Source organism: Anguilla anguilla, chromosome 12 (assembly GCF_013347855.1).
Source record: "Anguilla anguilla isolate fAngAng1 chromosome 12, fAngAng1.pri, whole genome shotgun sequence".
In the NCBI taxonomy this organism is placed as follows: domain Eukaryota; kingdom Metazoa; phylum Chordata; class Actinopteri; order Anguilliformes; family Anguillidae; genus Anguilla; species Anguilla anguilla.
The window spans coordinates 29758515-29781521 of NC_049212.1; the positions used below are offsets into that span (position 1 = coordinate 29758515).

Here is a 23007-nt window from a genome sequence, read left to right on the forward strand (position 1 = left end):
AGAGGCGCAGCTGCGCGTGCGTCCTGGTCACAGTCTGCACATTTGTGCTGCTTTGTTTCAGAGCACCGGGTGCGCGCGTGCCGATTATAGGTGTGTGAAATGTACAGAATCTCTTCCCTCTGCAAGCCAAGGTCTCACTTACGGCATGGAATACTGTACGTCTAACAGTGCAGCTGCCTACCTACTGTACTCCTCAGTCCCCAAGCTCTCATATATACACTGCCTTCAGAAAAAAAAATTGGTGAATAATTGTTTTTGTTCAGTTTTTTTGCATTATAAGCATTGAATTAATTTGTTGTAGATCAGGAAGGAACCATTTCAAAGCATTATTTTTTAAAAGTGTAACAGGACAAAATGTGAAAAATTTAAAAAGGGGTGGAAGATTTTATGAGGGTGCTGTACCATACGCAAGACATGCATCGAACATTCCAGAGTACATCAGAATACTTGTCTGAATTGTCCTCCGAATGCATAGCAACAGACAGCTGGACACGGCTGTTGTCTGCGTGTCACTGGGTGCACAGCGTGCAGAGAGGGCTGTGGAGGGCAGGCTCTAGGCCTCAGGCTTACGCCAACACGTCGGCTGCGTTCCTCACCATTAGTGCTGGACTCCCACCGCCTTTCCTGCCACCTTCAGCCCAGTGGCACAGAGCCACCCGGTTCCCACAAGCAGCCACTTAACATAGCCCGTCTCTTCTAAAGGCTGACCGTGAGAGCTAGCTCAGTTTCCTACAAAAACACACTGTCCCAGGCTTGCTAAGCAGAGTTAAGCGAGTGAGAAGTCCAATGACCACAGAGAGGTCTACTGCATAATTTAGAGGAAGCTGGGATAACAACATCCTCCTGAGGCCCGGCATTTTTGTCCCTTCCAGGGGACAAGAGTCTCTGGCCTAAGAGAACCATATATTCTTCTAAGCTGCAACCTACACTACAAGGGACAGTCAATAAAAATGAATTTATATTTCTGAAAATATTCTCACTTGAACATGTTTTTGTCATTCAAGACAATTGTATTAACGCAAAAAAAAAAAAAAAAAAAAAAAAACTTTTACTGGGTATCAAGAGGATATGCATTCAACTGGAGACCTAGGAGCTCTTGAGGTCTTCAAAGGAGGGGTTCTGCGAAGGAGGGAATATATTTTCCTTGTGGTATTTTAGGCATGCCTCAGTGACCTAGTGTGTTAAAACATTTCAGCATGTATTTAACGTGAGGTAAATGCATCGCTAGTTAACCCTTTTGGGCGCGATGGGATCATACCATTTTCAAGAAAGAGGAGGGTATAATATAAAAAAAGCTTGGGAACTATTGTTGTTCATAATTATTATGCTTGAATAAAAAGCCAATGACTGAGATCTGGAGAACATTCATGAAGGATGAATTTTTAAAAAATAAATTTGTCACTGTGTGTGCTATCTTTCAAATATTTATTTCTTTATCATTTACAACACTACTGGCTATTCAGTGCAACACCTTTGTATTTGTCAATGCAGTGACATTTATGCCCTTGTCAGCATGTTAATTTTACTGAGAAGGTTGTCATGGTTCTGTGTTCCTGTCTGTGTTTTCCCTGTTGGGCCGCCAGATGGCGGCACTTCTGTTTTGTGTCCTGCTCCCCCTGTGTAATTGTATGATTGTTTTCAATTGTTCCATTATTGGTTCTTGGTTGTCTCGTTTTCCCTGCCCTCTCTGTGGCCTGATTGTTCATGGTGCCCTCCTGTGTCTCGTCAGTGTCTGTTCTATTTAAGTTTCCCTCTTCCTTGACTCAGGTGCTGGATCCTTGGTTATGTCTGGTTGTGTTTGTGTGTAAGCCCCTACTCAAGTACCTGCTCCATGTGTTCCTGCCCATGTTCTGGTTTCCTTGTGTTTTTGGATTTTCTGGATTTTCTTTGTTCCTGTGTTTTGAAGTTTTCCTTCGTTTGTTGAAAGTTGCCCTGCGAGGCTTTTTGTTCCCTTTCGTTTCCTTGTTTTAGTAAAGTCTTTTGTTCTGATCATTTGGAGTTTTGTGTTTTCCCCCTCTGCGTTTGGGTCCAAACCCCCCATGTATCGTGACAAAGGTATGAGAAACATTTAGCAAGTTATAATGGCAGTAAATGGCTAATTGCAGTGGTAGACATTTTGCTAAAGTGAAACTAGCAAATAATTAATGGCACTCAGTGATTACTGCTAGCATGCTGTCCTTGATGATGCTCATCTTCCAGAAATGCCACTCCCAGGGACTTGAACACTTCCATGTTGATTTTGCTTTAAGACTTAGTTTGGCGCTGTTAATTGATTTTGACTGCTTTGCTGTTATTTTCACCCTCAGTGTAGCAGGTCTATTGCTGGATTCAGTCACCCAGGGAGTCCGTGAGTAGGTCAGTCTCTTGGCAAGCCAGTGAGCCAGGGACTGTACTGCTTGCAGGGCCACTTCAATTAACCAGAACCGCGTCAAGACTAAACTCACCTGTTTGCTCTGAACAGTGAATCTGCCCTTGATAGCCACTGCCTCTCTGTGACAAGCACCTCTTGTGATAGCCTGTCAGGCAGAGCCAGGTTTGCCACTGAGTGAACGAGTCAGGATTATGATTTCAAGTCAGTCCTGGAAACCTCTTAAGATGGCCACACAGAGAACCCAGTGAACCAGGACAGCTTGACCCCTGAAAGCAACTGTTCTGAAACAACTGGCAGAGTGGGCTTCTGCGACCACTCCTGCACGCAAGACCACAGAGGCTGCTGCGCTCCACCTGCTGAACTGCCCTTATACGGCGTTGGGCCTTCTCTCTCTCACCACATGCCCTGGCAGCTGAGCCATAAATTAGCTGGCTTGTGTAACGGCCTGGCTGCAGTTGCTCCCTCACCATCACGCTCCTTTTCTGTGTCTCTCCCCTCTCTCTGTCTCTTCTCTCTCTCTCTGTCTTCCCCCTCTCTCTAAACTCTCCGGCTTGTTCATCTGGTTCTGTTTTCTTCTTTCAATTTTCTTCAATCTTTTTGTTTTCACATTCGCTCTGTTGTCAGGCTTGTCTCTGTTCTAGCCTCCACCTAGATGGGGGGGGGGGGGGGGGGGCATTGGTGGTCGGGGGGGGGGCTGGGGTCCAAGCCCAGGGGCTTCTTACTGTGTGGTGATGGTGCTACACTACCATGCCACCCTTAACAGGTGAGGAAGGTAGTCTCACAATGTAAAATTATGTAACAAAGTGGTAGGCTACTATTGTCTAATTTATTATTTTTTTTGGTATGTGTTAAAATTTAATTATAAATACAAACACAGAAAATACTATTTAATTTTTTTTTTTGGGGGGGGGGGGGTTTATCCTTTTTTGTTTCTCATAAGGGAATCAAATCAGTTTCAGCCAACTCCATTTTTTAAAAACAATCATTGCATAAAGTTAAAGAAAGATGAAACAATTATGACGATATCAAAAAATATTAAATTGTCATCTTGAAGATGAAAGGACTTTTTTGCAAACTACGCAATACATCTGTTTTATTATTAATGAGAAGCATAGGTGGTATAAATGCAAATATTTCAGTCCACACACTTAAATACGCACTGTTAAATAAATAAAAAATAAAAGTGCATAGAAAACCAACAAAAACAAACACTGATGTAAGTTTAAAAAATGTTTAATCTTCAAAAGCAACAAAGTTCTTACACTGTTACAGGTGTATTTGCGATTGGCTATTGCGATTGGACATCATCGTGTAATTAACATGGAATTTACGTTTTAACCAATCAGCGGTGCATCTGCGTAGGGGCCTCCCAATCAGAAGTGAGCTTGTAAATATCCATGCAGACATGCCTGACCTCCAGCGCTCATGCTTATGAACAACATTCTATACATCACAAGGAAATTCCCTGTTTTCTTCTTTATGAATTTACCTATTTTCAATTATCTTGCAGTTTGATGAACACCACAAATGCAAGAAAAAATGGCTGTATAGATATTTTAATTATGGCAGGCAGAAACCTATTTGCCTGCCATAGAAGGGAAAAAATCATCTCTCTATTCCCCTGCTTTGTGAAGAACTCGCCTAGTAATTTGAAGCATTGGTTGAGTTATCCTGGTTATGTCTCATCAGTGCTGGTCTCCAAGGCAGGAATACGCAGAGGGTACACACAACACCCTCCCCCCACCCCCCTTCTCAAATGCTCTGTATTTAATAGAGTTCCTGGCTCTTATTCATTTTATTTTTAAGTGGCACCTCTCCCAGTCCTTATCCCACTGCTTTAGGTTAACGAAGGCCTTTAAAAACTCTCAGGCAAGACTTTGTGAAGATAAAAAAATGAACAGACTGTGCATGTTAGCTGGGCTGTGCATGCAGCGAGCACCATATTGTTGAAACCAATACATGCAATTACTGGGAGGCCATTGGCAGTGGCTTATTACCAAGAGCAAATGACTACATAAATTAATTGTATGCACAACAACTGCCAATTACAGTAATGATACCTTTCAAATGGCTAATTGCAGTTGCATGTTATCAGCACAGAAGCATGTTCATTAGCTTATATCCAAAAGTTGATCACAGGCACGAAATATGACCATTGCAATTAATTTAGGGGAACAGGATTTCTTATTTGGTTGTGCATAATTATTTCTTCGTCCCTCGTTGGGAGCATTGTTTCTATGTGTAAAAAAAAACCCCAGACACTGCAATCTAATATACAATAAAAAACATATTAAAATCTGAGGCGGCAAATAACACTTCATTAAAAGACGCAGGCGTATTTACAAGACGGGAGGCACGACAAAACGGAACTGAATGGTTGCCATGTACGAGAGTGTGTCTGAGCGCTTGCAGGAAAGCATCTCTCCCTCCAGCCAATGTTCGCGTACTTCTGCGCACTTTTCATACACTTAGAATGCACGTGGTGGCTTCCCAATAAGGCCGCATCGGATGGTTACACTGGCAACCGTCTTTAGGCTTACATTTCATTGCACTGGCCCGCATTGTTCCACCGTAAGGTGTCCTAGACCTAGATAGACGTGGGCGGTGTTGAAACAGGCCTGCAATGAATGAGTTTTATGCATGACGAAGATTACAGTTATATCTTAGACATAATAAAACCGGGTTATCGCTCAGGCAAATAACTGCTTACCTAACGCCGATAATCAATTATGACACACTAAGAGATAGTGCGACACATAGGTTATCGATGAACTTGGCGTTCCCATGCGTAGCACGGTAGCAAACAGCTAACCGATAACGAAAGAGAACAATTTAGCCTATCATCCATTGACTATTGTCTCCGCCCTGTGGTCACAATAGGAATCGACTAGTGTGTGTTACTTACATTTATTTATTTATTGACTCAATATTCTTGCGTCATTTTCAGATATGTTTAATTAAGAGATAAAGTAATTTCTCTGTGAAAATGAGCCTAATTTTGGTGATTATGTACCGCAACTAATACTTTCTCGTCCTTGCAGTTTTAATAGGTTAAACGACTTAATTGGGTCTTTCATATCGTGTGTTTAATTTCTGCACAAGTATAAATAAAATATAAGTCTACACTATGTTAAAAGTAGACCATATTAACTCAGTGGCCTATGCAGCTCGGGCACTATTGGGGATTACTGTATGAATGTTCCAAAACATATGATTTAATTTAAAGCTCAACTGATCAGCTGCTCCAGTGTCAGAGTTTAAGGCACCATCCAACATCGTGTAGTTCCCAATGACAATGCTCTTTTTCTCTGTTAGCCCTGTTTCATATAGTTTGTTCAGACAGCACACGTCACATTTCAAATGCTTATTACACTGTGCTGTTCTCCGTTCTCCTATTCCCAGTGCAATTATCCTCTGTTTAATCAGAGGGAAATATATGTTTTTTTTTTGTGTTCCGTGCATTGTTTAGTGGAACCGATCAGTTCTTGTGCATTTCAGCAGGGATGGTGATGGTGGCACTTTTTCGCACAGGAGTCGGAAACCATTTCACTGTAGCCGATCCACGCTAATGATGTCAGTCATACGTGGAGCTAGTCCGATCAGCAGTGCACGACGGGGACATTGGATCAGACAACAGATTGAGCCCTGCGATTTACCGCACAACCTCTAAAGTGAGCGCAACGATAATGCGCGCAGAATTGAGTACATTTTGTTTTGGAAACATGTTTTATTGGCACGCATGCTGTACGAGATTATTTTTCCACAGCTATGTGATGTTCATTTATCAAACACGATCAAGGCTTATAAGGCAGTTCCGTAAATACTTCAGTTTTAGGAAGAAATATCTCAGTCATCAATATGACGTCCGATTCTTTTATTGAGGGGAACAAAGTGTGCAGTTTCCTTAGGCGATAGTGTCTTCGTTTTGGATACGATCATCGTAGTCAGTGTTTACGATATATTTAGAAAAAAAAACTACGTAAGAGTCCAAGTGGCGTCTTAAGAGCAAAATGATCAGCATCAACTAGTTATTGTTAATTGGCTAGTGCCGTATTTTAAAACAAGCAGAGCTAGTTGAGCTCTCTACCAAGATGGCATCCGGGGAGCCGCTGTGCATGATGGGTATGACTCTGTCAGGTAAGCTCAAATAACACATAGTCAGAACCGAAATAACAGGTGAATGATTGCAAGAATTAGTTTATGACTCTGTAGCCTAGAAAATTACTGTGATGCCGGGCAGAGCGAACTGATTTATAGCACGTGGATGTTTTGATACTAATATTTTTATTTTAAGGGGAACATCTCTTCAAATCGCCTTCTTTTGTGTCATATGCAGGGAAATAGTTGAAACTCCTCGGAATACGCGTCAGGGATTAAAGGAGGTAAATATTATTGTTACCAATATGTCTGTATTGACTTTACCTCTAAATGCACACTGTCGACTGGCCCGCTTTGTGCCGTTTATTTCTTGAGGGTATTCTTTTTAATCGCTATGTAAAATATCCTTTTCTAATTAGGACAATGTTATTTGTTTATTGAAGTATCACTATTACTTGAATTTGTTGTGCATTCCCTGCTATATAAGTTATTCTAATTTTAATTTATGCTTCATATTATTGCGATAAGGATGGCGCTTCATCTACCATGGTACTACGACAAAATCGTGTATCGCATTTGTCAATGACAGGTTGGTTATTTATGCTCTAATGGCCTTCCATAGTTATTGACATATACTTGTGCTCCGACTCTAAAGTACGTGGTTGGCTGTTAGTCCAAAATCAATAGAATGACGTGTGTGAAACTTTTCAGCAACACACCCATATGCACATGAATCATAGCGTATATATCATCTCATAAAAAAACACGTTTTCAACGTACAAAAATGCCAAGTTACTCAAAAGTATTGATATCAAAATGACGCCAAGTTACGGTACTACAAACAATATAGGCTATCTTGCCTCACCGAAATTTAATAACATGTATTCCAAAGCAATGCTACCCAATATTTCCTCAATTCTTTCAAGTCACTTGGCCCTGTGTTTTGTAATCTTACCATATTACAATGTCATGCAAACGTTGTGTCAGATCAAAGTGTCAAATATTTCGTATTGCCTCATGGAACACATTGAAATTCATGTAGAAAACTGCTGGTCAGTCACTACAGGAAGCATATTTCTCCAGAAAACATATGTTTATACTTGCTTCTGAACTGAATTTGACTAAATGTACAAGTGATTGTATATTTGCTAACGTACAATAAATACATGTAAAATACATATTGTACATACATACATAGAGAACTTATTTATCCCCATGGGGACATTTGCCTCGCAGCATGTTACATTCACATTTACGAACAGACATTTATACCAAGAAACATACAATCATTCACGCAACAGAAAGGCTGACCACCAAAATACATACATACCAATACAAATTGGACATATAGATGCCTATTCAATCAATCATGACTGTGAGAAAGCCATCCACACATATGTTTGGCCTGTCCATGTACTGCACGCTTATATACACACAGGGCCAAGTGACTTGAAAGAATTGAGGAAATATTGGGTAGCATTGCTTTGGAATACATGTTATTAAATTTCGGTGAGGCAAGATAGCCTATATTGTTTGTAGTACCGTAACTTGGCGTCATTTTGATATCAATACTTTTGAGTAACTTGGCATTTTTGTACGTTGAAAACGTGTTTTTTTATGAGATATCATTTCTTTTTGCAAAGCGTTTTATTACGAGAGTGAGAAATGCGAAGTGACCCTGTAAGAAACGGTTGTGGATTATGGCTATCATTGTGTGAATTTGTACAGTCTGATGAGAGTGCACGTTTAGCAGTTTCGGTTTGCTATATATGTAAAACAGTGGCTGTGACAAATAGTGCGGTGGCGTAATTGTAAACGCATCAGAAAAGGTGAAATATGGCCAGTGTAGCTATGTAGGCTACTCACAGATTTGACGGGCATCCAACGAGCCTTGATTGACAAAAGAATCAGCAAGCCCGTAGAATTAGAGCTGCCTAGGTCGCAACTTGTGTACCCTTCTGTCCTGTTCCGTTGTCTGTTATTTCGTGAAGATGCACTTTTAGTGTTTGTAAGGTTTATAAGGCATTTTGATAGGCTTATCTGCAGGTAGGAATCCTCTTTGCTGTTTTGTTAAGGTAGAACCGGAAAAGTTGATAGCGGAGAATAGGAGCAGACGCATATGTCCCAGCAGGCTTTGCATATGAGAAAATAACAAGTGTGAGATAAATTAGGCGAAATGATGAAATTGCGTAGTTGAAACAATATGTTTTTTAGCAGAATGGGCATGTAGGTGAAGGTTGACATGATCACAGACTATAGTGCGAAGTAAATGAAGTGACCATGAGCGAGCTTAGTTTCCTTATCAAACGGTATATAACAGTCTGTATTTAACATTAGTTGTTTAAGTGGAGGGTTAAATAACATGTGCAATCTATTGCACGAATGTGTTTTTCTCATGTTCAGTGCTAGTAGTTATACTTATGAGTGAATCATGATTTTAAATGTAATGTTTTAAAGCGGAGTTGCAGAACGTACATACGTAGTAATTGTTTGTAGCCTATGTGGCTAGATAGAGAACAGGGCGAGGTAACATGAATGTAGAAACGTGGCGTTTGCTGATATGAAGGTTTTGTACGGTAGCCAAGTGAAGAAATATAGTTAGTAGAAATGGCACAGCGGTGAACTGGTGTAACTTTTTAATAAAAGGAATACATTTGCGTCATGAAATGCATATGGGTGGCCGTGAGTGAGTTTTGGTAAAGCAAATATAAGCGTAAGAAAACATTAGTGTAAAAGAGGAAATGATCTGCCTGAGGGCGAGTCGGGATTCAAGCCTTCAACCGGAGGTTTACCAGTCTGTGACTTCGTTAGTGCAGCACCATGTCATAGCTATGCAATGCGTGAAATATCATTAGCAAACCTGCCGGTGGTTTTAAAGAAGAACACAGGCCAGTAAGCACAGAAGAGCTCCCGTTGAATCCATATGGATTAGCAATATTGTAGCCGGTTAATAACTGAACGTACAGACGGTAAGTCATAATGCATATGGCTTAGCAATATTGTTGCCGGTTAATAACTGAACGGTGAACGGCGGGTAGATATGGTGCAAAAGCAATAATTGATAAGTAGTAGACAATTATTAGTGAGGGTCGAAGCAGGTTAAAGAAACGTGTTCCTAGCTGGGCTTGAACATACGACCTCGTGTTCCCCAGACTGTAACCTTGCCCACTAGGCCACAGGTGGACTAGCTGCTTAGATTGCGGAGTTGCAAAACATACATACGTAGTAATTGTTTGTAGCCTATGTGGCTAGATAGAGAACAGGGCGAGGTAACATGAATGTAGAAACGTGGCGTTTGCTGATAAGAAGGTTTTGTACGGTAGCCAAGTGAAGAAATATAGTTAGTAGAAATGGCACAGCGGTGAACTGGTGTAACTTTTTAATAAAAGGAATACATTTGCCGTCATGAAATGCATATGGGTGGCCGTGAGTGAGTTTTGGTAAAGCAAATATAACCGTAAGAAAAAGTTAGTGTAAAAGAGGAAATGATCTGCCTGAGGGCGAGTCGGGATTCAAGCCTTCAACCGGAGGTTTACCAGTCTGTGACTTCGTTAGTGCAGCACCATGCCATAGCTATGCAATGCGTGACATATCATTAGCAACCTGCCGGTGGTTTTAAAGAAGAACACAGGCCAGTAAGCACAGAAGAGCTCCCGTTGAATCCATATGGCTTAGCAATATTGTAGCCGGTTAATAACTGAACGGTGAAGGCCGGGTAGATATGGTGCAAAAGCAACAATTGATAAGTAGTAGACAATAATCAGTGAGGGTCGAAGCAGGTTAAAGAAACACGTTCCTAGCTGGGCTTGAACCTACAACTCCGTGTTCTCAAGACTGTAACCTTGCCCACTAGGCCACAGGCGGACTAGCTGTTTAAACTGGAAATGTTTCAGAGTAAAAAGGTATTGGTATTTTGCGTGTGTATGCGCGTTTTTGATTGGGTCGTGTAGGTGAAGATTTGGCTGGTGTCAGTGAAATGTCCAATGGGTAGACATGTTGTTAGTGGGATAGGCGGCAGGAAAAATAAGAATGAGAAGAAGAAGAAGAAGAAGAAGAAGAAGAAAGAGAAGAAGAAGAAGAAGAAGAAGGAGAAAACGCAAAATCCCCTTAGTTTGGAGCTTTATTGTGTGGACATGTGGAGTTGTTTATGAAATCTGTTTGTTGAAATGGGGTCAGAATGTACAGAATTTAATGTTTTTAAGGGCTGAGTGTCTGTGGCTGTTGTGGTTATTTCTGTGGGGAACCCTGAAAAGTGCCAAACTCTCGGTGCTGTATAGGTATGGGGGCATGCCCCCGCCAAGGCGTAACTTGGCGGGATGGCATACCTGCCATCCCAATAGAGTTCAGTGACATTAATATTGGAAGGCCTTCCCCACCAAAACTGTGACCCTAGGAGGAGTTTCTCTGGAAATTGGCTGATGTACCTTTATATAGCATTTGACACGTCTCTTAAATTGTTTTATTTAATTCGTATTTTCGTCCTATACATGATAAATTATAAGAACGTTTGTGGTGCTTCCAAATGAACTTATAACTTGATGAAATTCCGTTCGGTTGACTTATTGATTCCGTTGCCTCGTTTAAAAAAGAAAAAAAAACGTTTTTTTGCTCACTGTCCCTCTTTTCAAAATATATGTTCAATTGGTTTTGGAGTTACCTCTAGTGCTCAATAGTTTGAAATTACAGGGATTAAGACAACAGAGATCCATTGGCAAATGAGAGTATGTTGTATGTGTTGTAGTGTTATAATAATTAGGTATGGGACATTAAGCCCTTAACTGGAATAGCCCATGCAACAGATACAGCCTACATCAGTGGGCGTAATTCCATGAAGCAAATCGCGCGCACACAGAGAGAGAGAGAGAGAGAGTGAGAGAGAGAGAGAGAGAGATAAACAACAAAGTAAATCAAAATTGACTATGTTTCACTTGACATGTTAACCATGAATTTAAGATGTACTTTATTTGTATAGCAAAATGTGTTATGACAGATGTCATAGCTTTGTTATCCTGTTCCCAATTAACATGCATTCACAGCCCTGAGCCAATGTAAATTAATAATTTTTAGATGTTTTTATTTATTTTTTCACATATGCCATAATGAGCGGAACAATTGATAACCCTCTTGGAATAATGGCATTAATGAAGTGTTTTGAATAGATGATATACCCCAGTTATTTTTCAGGAAACCTAACCTCGCCCTCCCACTCAAACACTCACCCACACACCCACACACATGCACACACACACACACACACACACACATAGTGGGGACTCTATGGTTTCCTCGTTCCCTTCCAATTTGCCATAGCAGCTTTGCCATTTTCAGTTATTATTTCAGTCATTATCATATCTCTGTCTGCGTGTCCAGAGGGAAAGGTAGGCTGGGTTTCCTCTTCAAGGGTAATTCCATTATGCTACATCGATGCAGCAGACACTCTTATCCAGGCACATCCACTCAAGTTATGTGAGCCAGATCTGGATAACAATATTCCCAGGCCAGTGAGTGTCTGTGTAACATCACCAAAGCACTAAATGTTAGTTAACTCAAGCCAATCTAGAACCATAATACAGATCATAGATTCATACAGCCAACATACACAATACAGCCTTAACAACTCCAAAGTAATTGCAAAAAAAAACAGTGCTAAGAGGTGGGAATACATTGGGAGTCAGGATGCAGTCTGCAAAGCTGGGTCTTCAGTCTGTGTTGGGAGATGCTTATTGATTCTGCTATCCTGCTCTCCATGGGCCTCATTGAACACTGTTCACTTCACATTGGCCTCCCATTTACCATATTATTATTATTATTATTTATTTATTTATTTATTTTTTAAACAAAGCTATTTAATTGGAGTTTAAAAATGAATATTGGGTTGCCTGGAAGAAGTCAGCTAACATTTGAGGATGAAGCAATGGGAACATATATATATATTTGGACATATGAAGAACAGACCAAGTCAGTTGCCTTTGCAGGCCAATTTTGAATGAATTCTCTGAAGTATAGTGTATAGTGCATTTTATTAACAACACATTTATAAATTGTTTCTCGGTACAAAATGATACATTTGCATTTGGTTGATTATGGTGCTATCAGTTTCCAAACAAAACATTCAATTTTGCCTATATCCAGTACTTCATCTGTTTGGATAGTGTGACATGGGGTATTGGGGTATTATTTGTTACTGTTAATTTAGCAGTTAGCTGCCCGTAAGTATGAGGACATGTTCAGCGCAAAAAGCTCATGTTACAAGTTCCACAAAAGGTTGACTTGCATTGGGTGATACTTTCTTTGGTCACCGACCACCTCTATTGTGTGTGAGATAGAATTTCAATTATCCCCCAGGCTTGTGCAATGTAATAAGTACTCCAGAGAAAACAGAAGGAAACCATGTAATCTAGAGCAGTGAAGGGAATTCTAATCACCAGTATTTACAGTGTAAATGCCAGGTTATTTAACCTGGACCATATTAGCTTTTACAAATAATCAACCTTGTGGTACATGTATATTTACTGTAGCATACATTCAGTTGCTGCATTGGCTAGTGGGTCATTTTTTTTGTGACAAGTAATATGATTCTTTTTCATTCTTGAGGTCACTTAATTGTTTTTCTTGGAAAACTGTTCAAAAATAAATGTGTTGTAGGTGCATGTTACTGAGAATCATGTATATCATGTATAAGATGGGGTAGACAAGAGAAAGAATATTAATCTTTCAAGACAAAATTGAATCAGAATTGCAGCATACATAAAATTATGCTTTTAACGTGTCACTCCGCAGTTACATTAGACGGCTGTAGGCTCACTGTATATTATTGATTCAGCATCTATATTTGATGATGGTTGGTTTGGCACTAGCCAAGTATCACATCAAGGGAGGTGTTCCTACTGAAGACCATGCCTGTCACAGGCCTTTCTTCCTCCTGTATATGGTCAGATCATCATGTGAATAGATGCTTTTCAGCACTGATGAACAAGCTTGGAAACCAAGGGCTGGACTTGTGCAGCGGTGGTGTTCACTTTCCCTGGTAGCTATTGGCCTACTTTAAACATCTTCCAAAAAAAGAAATGTCTCTCCTGTGATTTTTCTGCACTGGGGCTCCTTGGCTTGAATTTATGTTCTTCTAGAAAGGTGAAGTCTAAATACATAACTTTGATACATAATATTGCACATATTACCTACAACATTTTTAATGGGAAAAATACATTTGCTCCCGGGTTTCTTGGGGTACAGCCACTGCCCCCACTGCTGAAAGTTTTGATCTGTAACTGTTTTTAGAACCTTGTCTTAAAAATGCTACTCCACATCTTACCATTCCATCCTATAACCATGGAGAGTGAGAATAGAGTGGGCTCACAGGAAGTACAGAGCCTCAGTTGCCCTTAAGACACAATTGCCCATATATGGCTGGATAAGCTCCTTTGCTGAGAGCTGGTGGAAGGTGCCACAGGGCATGTTTTCCATGAATTAGCAATGGAAATACTTAATTCTATCTTTAGGGTTTCCCATACCCTACAGAACACTCAATCACTGCATCATTGAATAACCATCTCTCATGTGGTACTGTAGTTGGGGCTTTTGCAAGGTGTTGCTCAGCCTTTCAATTATAGGTGAAATTGTTCAGTTGTCTCTGGATTATAGGATTGCTGGAGACCAGGGGAATCTTCCGGAATCTTTTCCTCCCTCCAATTATTTTTTAATCAATGACACAGCCTTTAAAGGCCCCCATTTCAGAACACAGCTGCTGTTGTTCATGTATTTTTTTATGATTTTTGCCTTGGAAAGCCATTGAATAATCGAGAACAATCCCTATGGCTGGATTTAAAATGCAGTCACTAGCTGGAATCTATAGTGAACACAAGAGCTGCTGGGAAGGTTGGATAAAGAATATTCTGATTAAAAAACGCAGTCATCCTTAAAAAATGTGTCTGTTCAGCTGAGGGTTGTGTTAGGGGACCGGTTCAAGGAAAGAACAGTTCCTGGTTTATTGTCCTTAAATTTAAAGACTGCTTCCCCCTGGTGGTGAGAAGTGAAAGATTAATTGCCTGTTCTGTTGATGCTGGTTACTGTGGCACTTCATTTTGAGGTTGATGCGGTATGTTTTGTAGGCCTTCAACTTGTTCTTGTTCTCTCTCTCTCTCTCTCTCAGCAGCTTGAGGGACATCACACGGAACCATCATTTTGACCAGGGGTGAGGTCATTAGGCATTGTCCCATTGTGTTGGTGTGTAGACATTGTCTTTCCCTGAAGTAATGTGATGTCACTGTATTGTGAGCCACTTAGCTGTGTGCTACTTTGCGTAGTGCATGTATCTCTGTGTTTTAGAATCATACAGTATGTAAATGTTCACTTGCTCAACTCTGGTGTAAGAGTTCAGTCTATGCTTTGAGTATGCAATGGCACAGGCCTCGGCGTGGATCACAGCCATGCCCATTGCATTGTGGGATTCACGCCTTCTGCCTGCTCCCTCAGGTGTGGCACGGTGGGGGCGCCATGTTGTCGGGGGAGGAGATCCTGTCCAGCACGCGGCAGGTGATCGCGGGCCTGGAGGCGCTACGGGGCGAGAACCACACCCTCCTGGACAGCCTGCAGGAGGCGCTGCAGAGCCAGCCGTCTGTGGAGAGCGGCAGCGTGGAGCAGGAGAAGACCGGCATTATCCAGGAGTCCCTGGAGAGGATCGAGCTGGGTCTCGGAGAGGCACAGGTACGCTGGGGGGGAGGGGGGCGGGATTCTGCTGTGAAATTGTGGCTGCAATGTTGTGGAAACATTGTGGGAATGTGCTTAACCTCCCCAACCAGGTGATGATGGCCCTGTCGGCCCACCTGGGCTCGCTGGAGGCGGAGAAGCAGAAGCTGCGGACGCAGGTGCGGCGGCTCTGCCAGGAGAACCAGTGGCTGCGGGACGAGCTGGCAGCAACGCAGCTGCGGCTGCAGGAGCGCGAGCAGGAGCTGGTCACCCTGGAGGAGCAGAACCGCCACCTGCAGTTCATGAACAGCATCCGCAAATACGACCAGGAGGAGCCGCCGCTGGTACGCGCGTGCATATCCCCGCACTACAACTGATTCAGCGAATTATCAATCAATCAAGACCAAATCAATCAAGAGTCAAATCAGGTGTCATAGTGCTGGGCTAATACAAAAACCTGCACCCATACCTTCCCTTTTTGGATTAGATTGGACACCTCTGTTCTATACCTTATCCTCAATCCTAGTCCTGGAAACTTGGTCCCACAGAGTCTGCTGCTCTTTGTTTTCCCCTTAAGATCAGCAATCAATTCAGACCCAAGAAACCAGGTGACCTGAGTTAGCTGTGTAACTGGCTGCTTTAACTGATCAATTGCTGTGCTGCTCAAGTGCTGAGTAACCATGAAAGCCAGCAGACCTTGTGGGTCTTCAGTTCCCGGGGTAAGGACTACTGTTATAAGTCATTAAATGAAAATAGTCAAATGGTATGTTATGTTGCCACTGATGCAGCTGGTGCTCATGAATGTCTTTGTAGTGCTTGTGAAGAAGTTATTTAGCTCTTGTGAAGGACTTTTCACAGAAAGTGTCATCAGAAATATGTATGCTTCCCTTGATGTCTGAAATCCTGCACTAACGTATGCTGTCAGGTTGTTGTATGATGCGTCCACCCAAGAGCACTAAAATATATTAGAATATATAATCCTGACTGTACCGGTGCTGACTGTTCAAAATGTCTGCTGCTGTCGTTGTCTACCTCACACAGGATGACAAAGAAACTGCCACTGCCAAGGAGTCCCTGGATGACCTCTTTCCCGCTGATGAGGAGGAGCCGTCGCAGAGTAAGCCTGTTGTAAAGGAAAGACGGTTTACCTCTGCTGTGTCTCCAGTGTGGCTCAGACTGGCTGTGGCTGGGTCTCAGTGTTCCCAAGTCTCAGTGGCTCCCTTAATAGAATCCTCTCTCTGTTTCTTTTTTTTCTATTTATGTTTGTATTAGCACAAATTTATAAAACCTCAGTCTTCCTCAGTGTCTCAGTTGATATCTGTGCCTTGTTGTTTCCCGGGCTCAGTGTGTTCCAGGTCTCAGTTCTTGCAGGTCTCAGAGTGTCTCAGGTCTCAGTGCCTAGCTGTCTTTTTATGTCCTGGGTCTCTGTGTCTAGAGGTCTCACTGTATGTACCAGGTCTCCGTGTGTCTTGGCTCTCAGTGCCTGCAGGTCTCAGTGTTTCCCAGTCTCAGTGCCTAGAGGTCTCAGTATGTCCTTGGTCGCAGTGCTTTGAGGTCTTAGTGTGTCCCTTGCCTCAGTGTGTTCCAGCTCTCAGTGTTTCCCAGTATCAGTACCTATAGATGTCAGTGTGTTCCAGCTCTCAGTGTTTCCCGGTCTCAGTGCCCTTCACGGGTTTCTCTCATCAGTCTCTCATCAGCACAGCAGTGCAGCGGCGGCTGCCCAGCAGGGGGGCTACGAGATCCCGGCCCGCCTGCGAACCCTCCACAACCTGGTGATCCAGTACGCCTCCCAGGGCAGGTACGAGGTGGCCGTGCCCCTCTGCAAGCAGGCCCTGGAGGACCTGGAGAAGTCCTCAGGTCACACCCACCCTGACGTAGCCACCATGCTCAACATCCTGGCTCTTGTGTACAGGTAGGCCCCATGCTCAATATCCTGGTTTTGTTGTACAGGTAGACCCCATGCTCAATATCCTGGCTCTAGCATACCGGTAGACCCCATGCTCAACATCCTGGCACTGGTGTACAGATAGGGCCGATGTTCAACATCCTGGCACTGGAGTACAGATAGGCCCCATGCTCAACATACTGCCACTGGTGTTCAAGTAGGCTCCATGCTCAAAATCCTGGCTCTGTTGTGCAGGTGAGGGGAACACCTGACTGCCGGGACACCTTCACATTGGACTGGCCACTTTCATCATTTGGCCACATCCTATGCCATATTTCAGTATCGGACTGAATTGAGTTTGACGCTTGTCTCCATGTTTCTCCTGCCTCACAGAGACCAGAACAAGTATAAAGAGGCGGCCAACCTGCTGAACGATGCCCTCGCCATCCGAGAGAAGACCCTGGGTGTGGATCACCCCGCGGTTAGCATGACTTTGCTGATTGTTGCAGTAATAAAACACTGTCTTGACTCCTGGGCAGTGTATCCAGCCAAATAACTGGGACTCACTGCAGCGATACATCCAGATATAACCCTGACCTGGCTGTGCCAGCACACACAGTGGTCAGCAGTCCTTCAGGGTTATGTGTAATTGCCTGCAGTGTTGCCTGGGGAGAGACGGTTTTAGGGTTTTATTCTCCATCTCAGTAGCTACTCTCTCTGCCTGAGCAGACATCTGCAGTCTTCCTGCGCAGCTGCATTCCTCTGCGCAGCTCAGCTGTTGGCCTGCAGAGTGAAAAGGTGCAGTGGCTGGCTGCGCACATTGAGAACATGCATGCTAGTGTTTGCCCTCCCAAACTGACAAAACAAGTTGAAGTGACACAGTGGGCTTACATTACCATAACAGTTCGAAAATAATTCAGTTTGTGTAAAATAGAGTAGCCCGCGGTTCTCAGCCTGGTTGTGAGATCTGATTGTGTGTGTGTGTGTGTGTGTGTGTGTGCATGTTTGCAGGTGGCAGCCACTCTGAATAACCTCGCGGTGCTGTATGGCAAGAGGGGGAAGTACAAGGAGGCTGAGCCTCTGTGCAAGAGGGCCCTGGAGATCAGAGAGAAGGTAGGGCGAATCTGGTAGCCTGGCAACCCACAGTTCCACAGTACTTAGCATTGTGAGTTGCCACAAAATATGAAGCTATGCAGTGTCATGAAATGTCGAGGGTCAAGTGACCCATGTCATCCTGCTTTTGAGGGGGGACCAAGGAAACCCATCCAGATGTACAAAATAAAAGAAAAAATAAAATTTATAAAAATAGAAAATAGATGTACAAAACATAGAACAAATGTCTTCCAACATTCAACTTACATTAACATTAAATTTTAATGTAATTTCTGTAATGGGAAAGGATTGGTAAGGCCAGCACGTGGCGTGTGCTGAGGGGGGCAGCGGGTTGGTGGCTTGGGTTGACGAACACCTGTCCCTAGTGCTCAATTTCCCCCTTTTTCTTGTTTTAATATTTTATACATGAATAAATACTCGTGCTTAATTATTGTTTTGCTGTACTTCATTTTGGTGCAATATATTCATTACAAAAACTGGGTGTCATAAAACAGTTTCCTATGCTGTCACACCCTCCCCAGGTGCTGGGCACTGATCACCCGGATGTGGCCAAGCAGCTGAACAACCTGGCCCTGCTGTGCCAGAACCAGGGCAAGTACCAGGAGGTGGAGCAGTACTACGAGCGCGCCCTGCACATCTACCAGAGCCGGCTGGGCCCAGACGACGCCAACGTGGCCAAGACCAAGAACAACCTGGTGAGGCACAGGGAGGGGGGAGCTGCTGGGAGCGGGGTGGGGGTTTTTCAGAGGATTTTATGGATGGGATGAATGGGATTGGAGAATTGGAACGTGGTTCCCAGAGTGGGTGGGAGAGCGAGGCTGGGTAAGAGAAGGGAAGTGGATGTGGTGGAAGCTACTGGAGTTACAGGTTTTGCAGAGCAGTGAAAATATTCAGCTGGCTGTGAATTATAAGGAAGTGTAGCAAAGTAGAAAGAACATACATACAATACAGTCTTTTCATTGGTGCTAGAGTTATAGGGGAATTCAAATGCAAAAAGAAGAAAAACCCAGCACACTACTCTTCACTGCACCCATTATCAGGTACACCTGACTGGATAAAGACCTGAGGGTTGAAACGTTGTGTATATAGTTCAATAAATGGAAGCACTGAGGTGTAGTGTGCAGGGTTTTGCTTCTTTTTACAATTATAAGGAAGTGGGCAGTTGTGGAAACAGATTCACAAAAAAAACACGAAAGTTGCATTGTGATCATCTCATGAAGGCTATAGTGTGGCCATGACTGAGACCATGACTGTAAGTCAGGTGTGCTCTGATTGGTAGCACTGTGGGGACCAGATTGTGTAACTTTCAAACTGAAAAGAAGTATGTGTGTGTGTGTGTTTGCAGGCCTCATGTTACCTTAAACAGGGGAAGTACAGACAGGCTGAAGCCCTGTACAAGGAGATCCTCACGCGAGCCCATGAGAAGGAGTTTGGATCTGTGGAAGGTAAACAAAAAAAAAAAAAACAGGCAAATTTTGTGATATCTTAGGCTTCGCTCGACACTAATTATGAACTGTGGTGCAGTATTCCTGTACGTCTCCTGCCTTTCATAGCCTCAGGATAGGTTGGGTCCGGCTTCTGCTGCCAGTACATTCAAATCGGTAAAGCACACGCACAACCGAGGGATACAAAAACAGAACGACATCATATATCTCCGGGCTGGCCAGCCCTGGTCCTGGTGAGCCCCAGGGCATGCTGGTTGTTACTCAGTGCTTAGTTAATCAATTAAAGCAGAGGATAACATGGTTATCTTGCCATTTCACTGCTGATTTTAAAGTTGAAAATAAAAAACAGCATACCCTGTTGCTTTCCAGGACTAGGGTTGGCCACCCCTGATCTATATCATAATGCAATTACAGCTCTCTCTCTCTTTCTGTCTCTCCCAGGGGATGGGCGTCCGATCTGGATCCACACAGAGGAAGGCAGCTCCCGGCAGGTGAACAGTGGGGTGCCACACGGGACATTGGCAGAGAATTCTCTTTTCCATTTCATGACAGTGATGGATAATCTTACACATAATGAGGAAGCTGTCTGTCTGCCTCTCTCTCTTCAGTCCTAGTCTCGCCTGCCCCTCTACGTTCTCCCCGCTCCACCACTGCTTTTCTTTCACCATTCACTCCTTTCTTCTCATCTCTCTCTCCTTCCTCTACTCATCCTTCTCATTCTCTCTGCACTCTCCAGTTTCCTTTCCCTTCCCTTTCTGTCTCTTTTCTTTCCTGTTATTCACGGGCACCAGATTTTAAAAACTGATTCGAAACAACTGAAAACAATCGAAACAATCGGTTGAATAAATGAAATACAGAAACGTGTTTATTTTGTTAAAAGTATTACACTGAAAAAATATCCAAATGTATAAGGCTATAGTGTTACATCCCACTTGTGAAAAAAAGTTTTGAATCATCCTCAATGAAAGACGAACCCCCCCCCCACTCCCTCCCTCCAGGATGGGTTCGGTGGTCTGAAGCGCAGTGGCTCCTTCACTAAGCTCAGGGAGTCCATCAGGCGGAGCAGTGAGAAGCTGGTGAGGAAGCTGAAGGGGGTGGGGGCGCAGGATGGCACCCCCCGGACCGCAGGGTGAGAATGCAAAGGCCACGAAGGGCCTCTTCCCAAACCTCACATTACATCACATTGGATTCCTTTAGTACACACATTCGGCTAGAGTGACTTGGAAAGCAAGAGGACGTGATTTACGTGAGCAATAGTACATGGCTAAAAACATTCCCAGACCAGCGAGAGTACATGTAACATCGCTAAAATACAAGTAGACTCTGCATGCCTAGAACCGTAAACAAATAATTTATACAATCATGTAAACAATGAAGCCATTTATAAACTACAGAAAATTCCACACCTCACATGGGCTTCACATAATTGCTTCCCCCTACAGGCTTGAGTTTGGAGTTTAGTCCAAGGGCACATGGAAGTGCTGTGGGGTGAAACTGGTCGATTTGTTTCCATGAGGGTCATATGTTTCCTCTCTTATGATAGGATGAAGAGAGCCAATTCCCTTAATGTGCTGAATGTCGGGGTGAGAGAGAGCCAGGATGCAGCTCAGGTAAGAAGGAAATCACCTCTTTGTAAAGCTTCTTGTTGTTGTTAGATCTATGAAGCATTTATTTTAAAAATATGTCGTTCTCTCCTTCTCTCTTCAGAAGGCTAACACTCTCACAGAAACCCGAGGCCTCAGTTCCAGCACCCAAAGTTTGGCCCGTCGGGGGTCCCTCAGTGGAACTAGCTAATACTGCATTCGTTCCCTAACCTCTGACATTTGACTCTTCCACCGTCTACTCCTTTGCACCAAGCTCAAGACCTGCTGGGCCATCCCCCATCCGTTTGTCTAACTGGGCTGGCCCCACTTCAGTCCGAATCTAGCATTTCTCTTATGCCAGCAGTCCTCCTTGATTCCCAGTGCGTGCGTAAACACACACACTCACACTCCTTTGGCTTGTGTGTGAGTGTTTGGAGTTGGTTCCTACAAGAACAGCAACTGATGTTAGATACAGCTAATCCATTTTAGATCATTTACTAAATCGTAAGTAGAATTTAGGGAACGAAGACAATCCATTAAGATTTAAAAATATTTTTGGAGTATGTTTTCATAGCTGGTAGGGAAGGTAAGCCAGTCAGTCTGCTTGAAGTTTTTAAGATGTTGAAAATGCAATTAATACTTTTAAAATATTTATTTAGAAACATTTATGTAATGTTAAATATTCTGAACACACTACATAACAGTGTATAAAATAAACCCAGAAACAGAAGAATCCAAAAGATTGCACTACCTGTAACTCACTATGCTGAAGATGAAATTTGGGTTCCAATTTTATATTTTTAAAATAATTACAGAAGGGACACCGATTTACAACCCAAAAGGACCTCAGGCAATGGCTCCACATTCCATTTTGTTTCATGATGTGACCAAATCTCTGTTATTGTGTCAAAGGAAACATATCTGGACAATCGTTAACCGTAATTGCGGTAAATGTACCAAACTCAATATTCTGACCAGTTCTTCATTTAGGTCTTTGGAATTCACACGAGATGAAGGGTAATATATTATCAAACTGTGTTTTTTTTGTTTGTTTTTTTTTACAAAAAAATGATATGAGCTGCACATTTTGAAGAGAAATCATGGAATCAGAGAAATTAATCTTGTGTCTAGTATTTTGTATTTTGTATCTACTCTGCACTAGTGCAGTTTTAGGTTAATACAGTACTGCCTTAAGCACTTTGCAGCAAATAAGTGTGTATATCAATTTAAAAAATGTTTCATGTTTTAAACATTGTGATGTTTAAATTAGTTGGCTCTATTACAGTTGTTAAATCGTATTTATTCTGACCAGTTTGGACTTTAAACGATTATTGCAAATTCTTAATGTATAATTCATTTTGGGCCTGAAAATTAGTTTAGTTTGTTGTGCCAGGAGTTTTAGTTTTCCCTTGAACCCAGGGTAGTTTATCATCATTTCTCATGGTGGCGGTTTGGATGTTACAGAAATAGTCTCACTGATGTGAGTGGAAATGCACTCTCTTTTGTTTTGGAATTTCTGTCATGGTTCACACCTGAAACTCTGACATGGAAACAGGCTTTAGGTGCAGTCACATCATTAACTGACAGACTTCATTAACAAAGTTATTTTTTTGGTTTATGTTAATATTACAGGCAACAGTGATAGCAAGACTATTGCTTGCTTTTGGGCAATTATGTTGGTTCTATGTGCATTCTTATAGATAGCATTGTGGGAAAGTGTCTTATGATTTTTAATGAAACATTTTTATTAACATTAATATTGGTTTTTTTTTACCTACACTTTTACATAAATTGTCAAAAAAAAACTCTCAGAGGTACATTTTTAAT

At 42.5% G+C, this 23007-nt stretch overlaps 1 protein-coding gene across 9 annotated transcripts; it reads left to right on the forward strand.

Annotated features, from left to right (window-relative positions):
- The first annotated feature begins 5923 nt into the window (after nucleotides 1–5923).
- On the forward strand, nucleotides 5924–22146 carry klc3 (kinesin light chain 3). Of its 9 annotated transcripts, none has more exons than XM_035383826.1 (15): nucleotides 5924–6508; nucleotides 6708–6753; nucleotides 14622–14660; nucleotides 14942–15172; nucleotides 15268–15498; nucleotides 16196–16271; nucleotides 16841–17066; nucleotides 17433–17520; nucleotides 18051–18152; nucleotides 18674–18847; nucleotides 19498–19597; nucleotides 20039–20088; nucleotides 20596–20726; nucleotides 21141–21207; nucleotides 21305–22146. In XM_035383826.1, the coding sequence occupies exons 4-15, from the start codon at nucleotides 14963–14965 to the stop codon at nucleotides 21389–21391; spliced, it is 1542 nt and encodes a 513-aa protein (XP_035239717.1). In that variant the 5' UTR covers nucleotides 5924–6508; nucleotides 6708–6753; nucleotides 14622–14660; nucleotides 14942–14962; the 3' UTR covers nucleotides 21392–22146. The 9 variants fall into 9 exon arrangements, with proteins under 9 accessions (XP_035239717.1, XP_035239716.1, XP_035239719.1 ...); XM_035383820.1 differs by having other exon boundaries at nucleotides 5925–6508; nucleotides 14619–14660; XM_035383821.1 differs by lacking the exon at nucleotides 5924–6508 and adding an exon at nucleotides 6522–6547 and having other exon boundaries at nucleotides 14619–14660.
- Nucleotides 22147–23007: the final 861 nt, after the last annotated feature.

Bases quoted from the DNA above. Each gene is read 5' to 3' on its own strand.
- klc3 (XM_035383826.1), top strand. From the start codon at position 14,963: ATGTTGTCGGGGGAGGAGATCCTGTCCAGCACGCGGCAGGTGATCGCG. The intron at 16,272-16,840 runs GTAAGCCTGTTG...TTCTCTCATCAG, and splicing joins TGAGGAGGAGCCGTCGCAGA to TCTCTCATCAGCACAGCAGT. The intron at 20,089-20,595 runs GTGAACAGTGGG...CCCTCCCTCCAG, and splicing joins AGGAAGGCAGCTCCCGGCAG to GATGGGTTCGGTGGTCTGAA.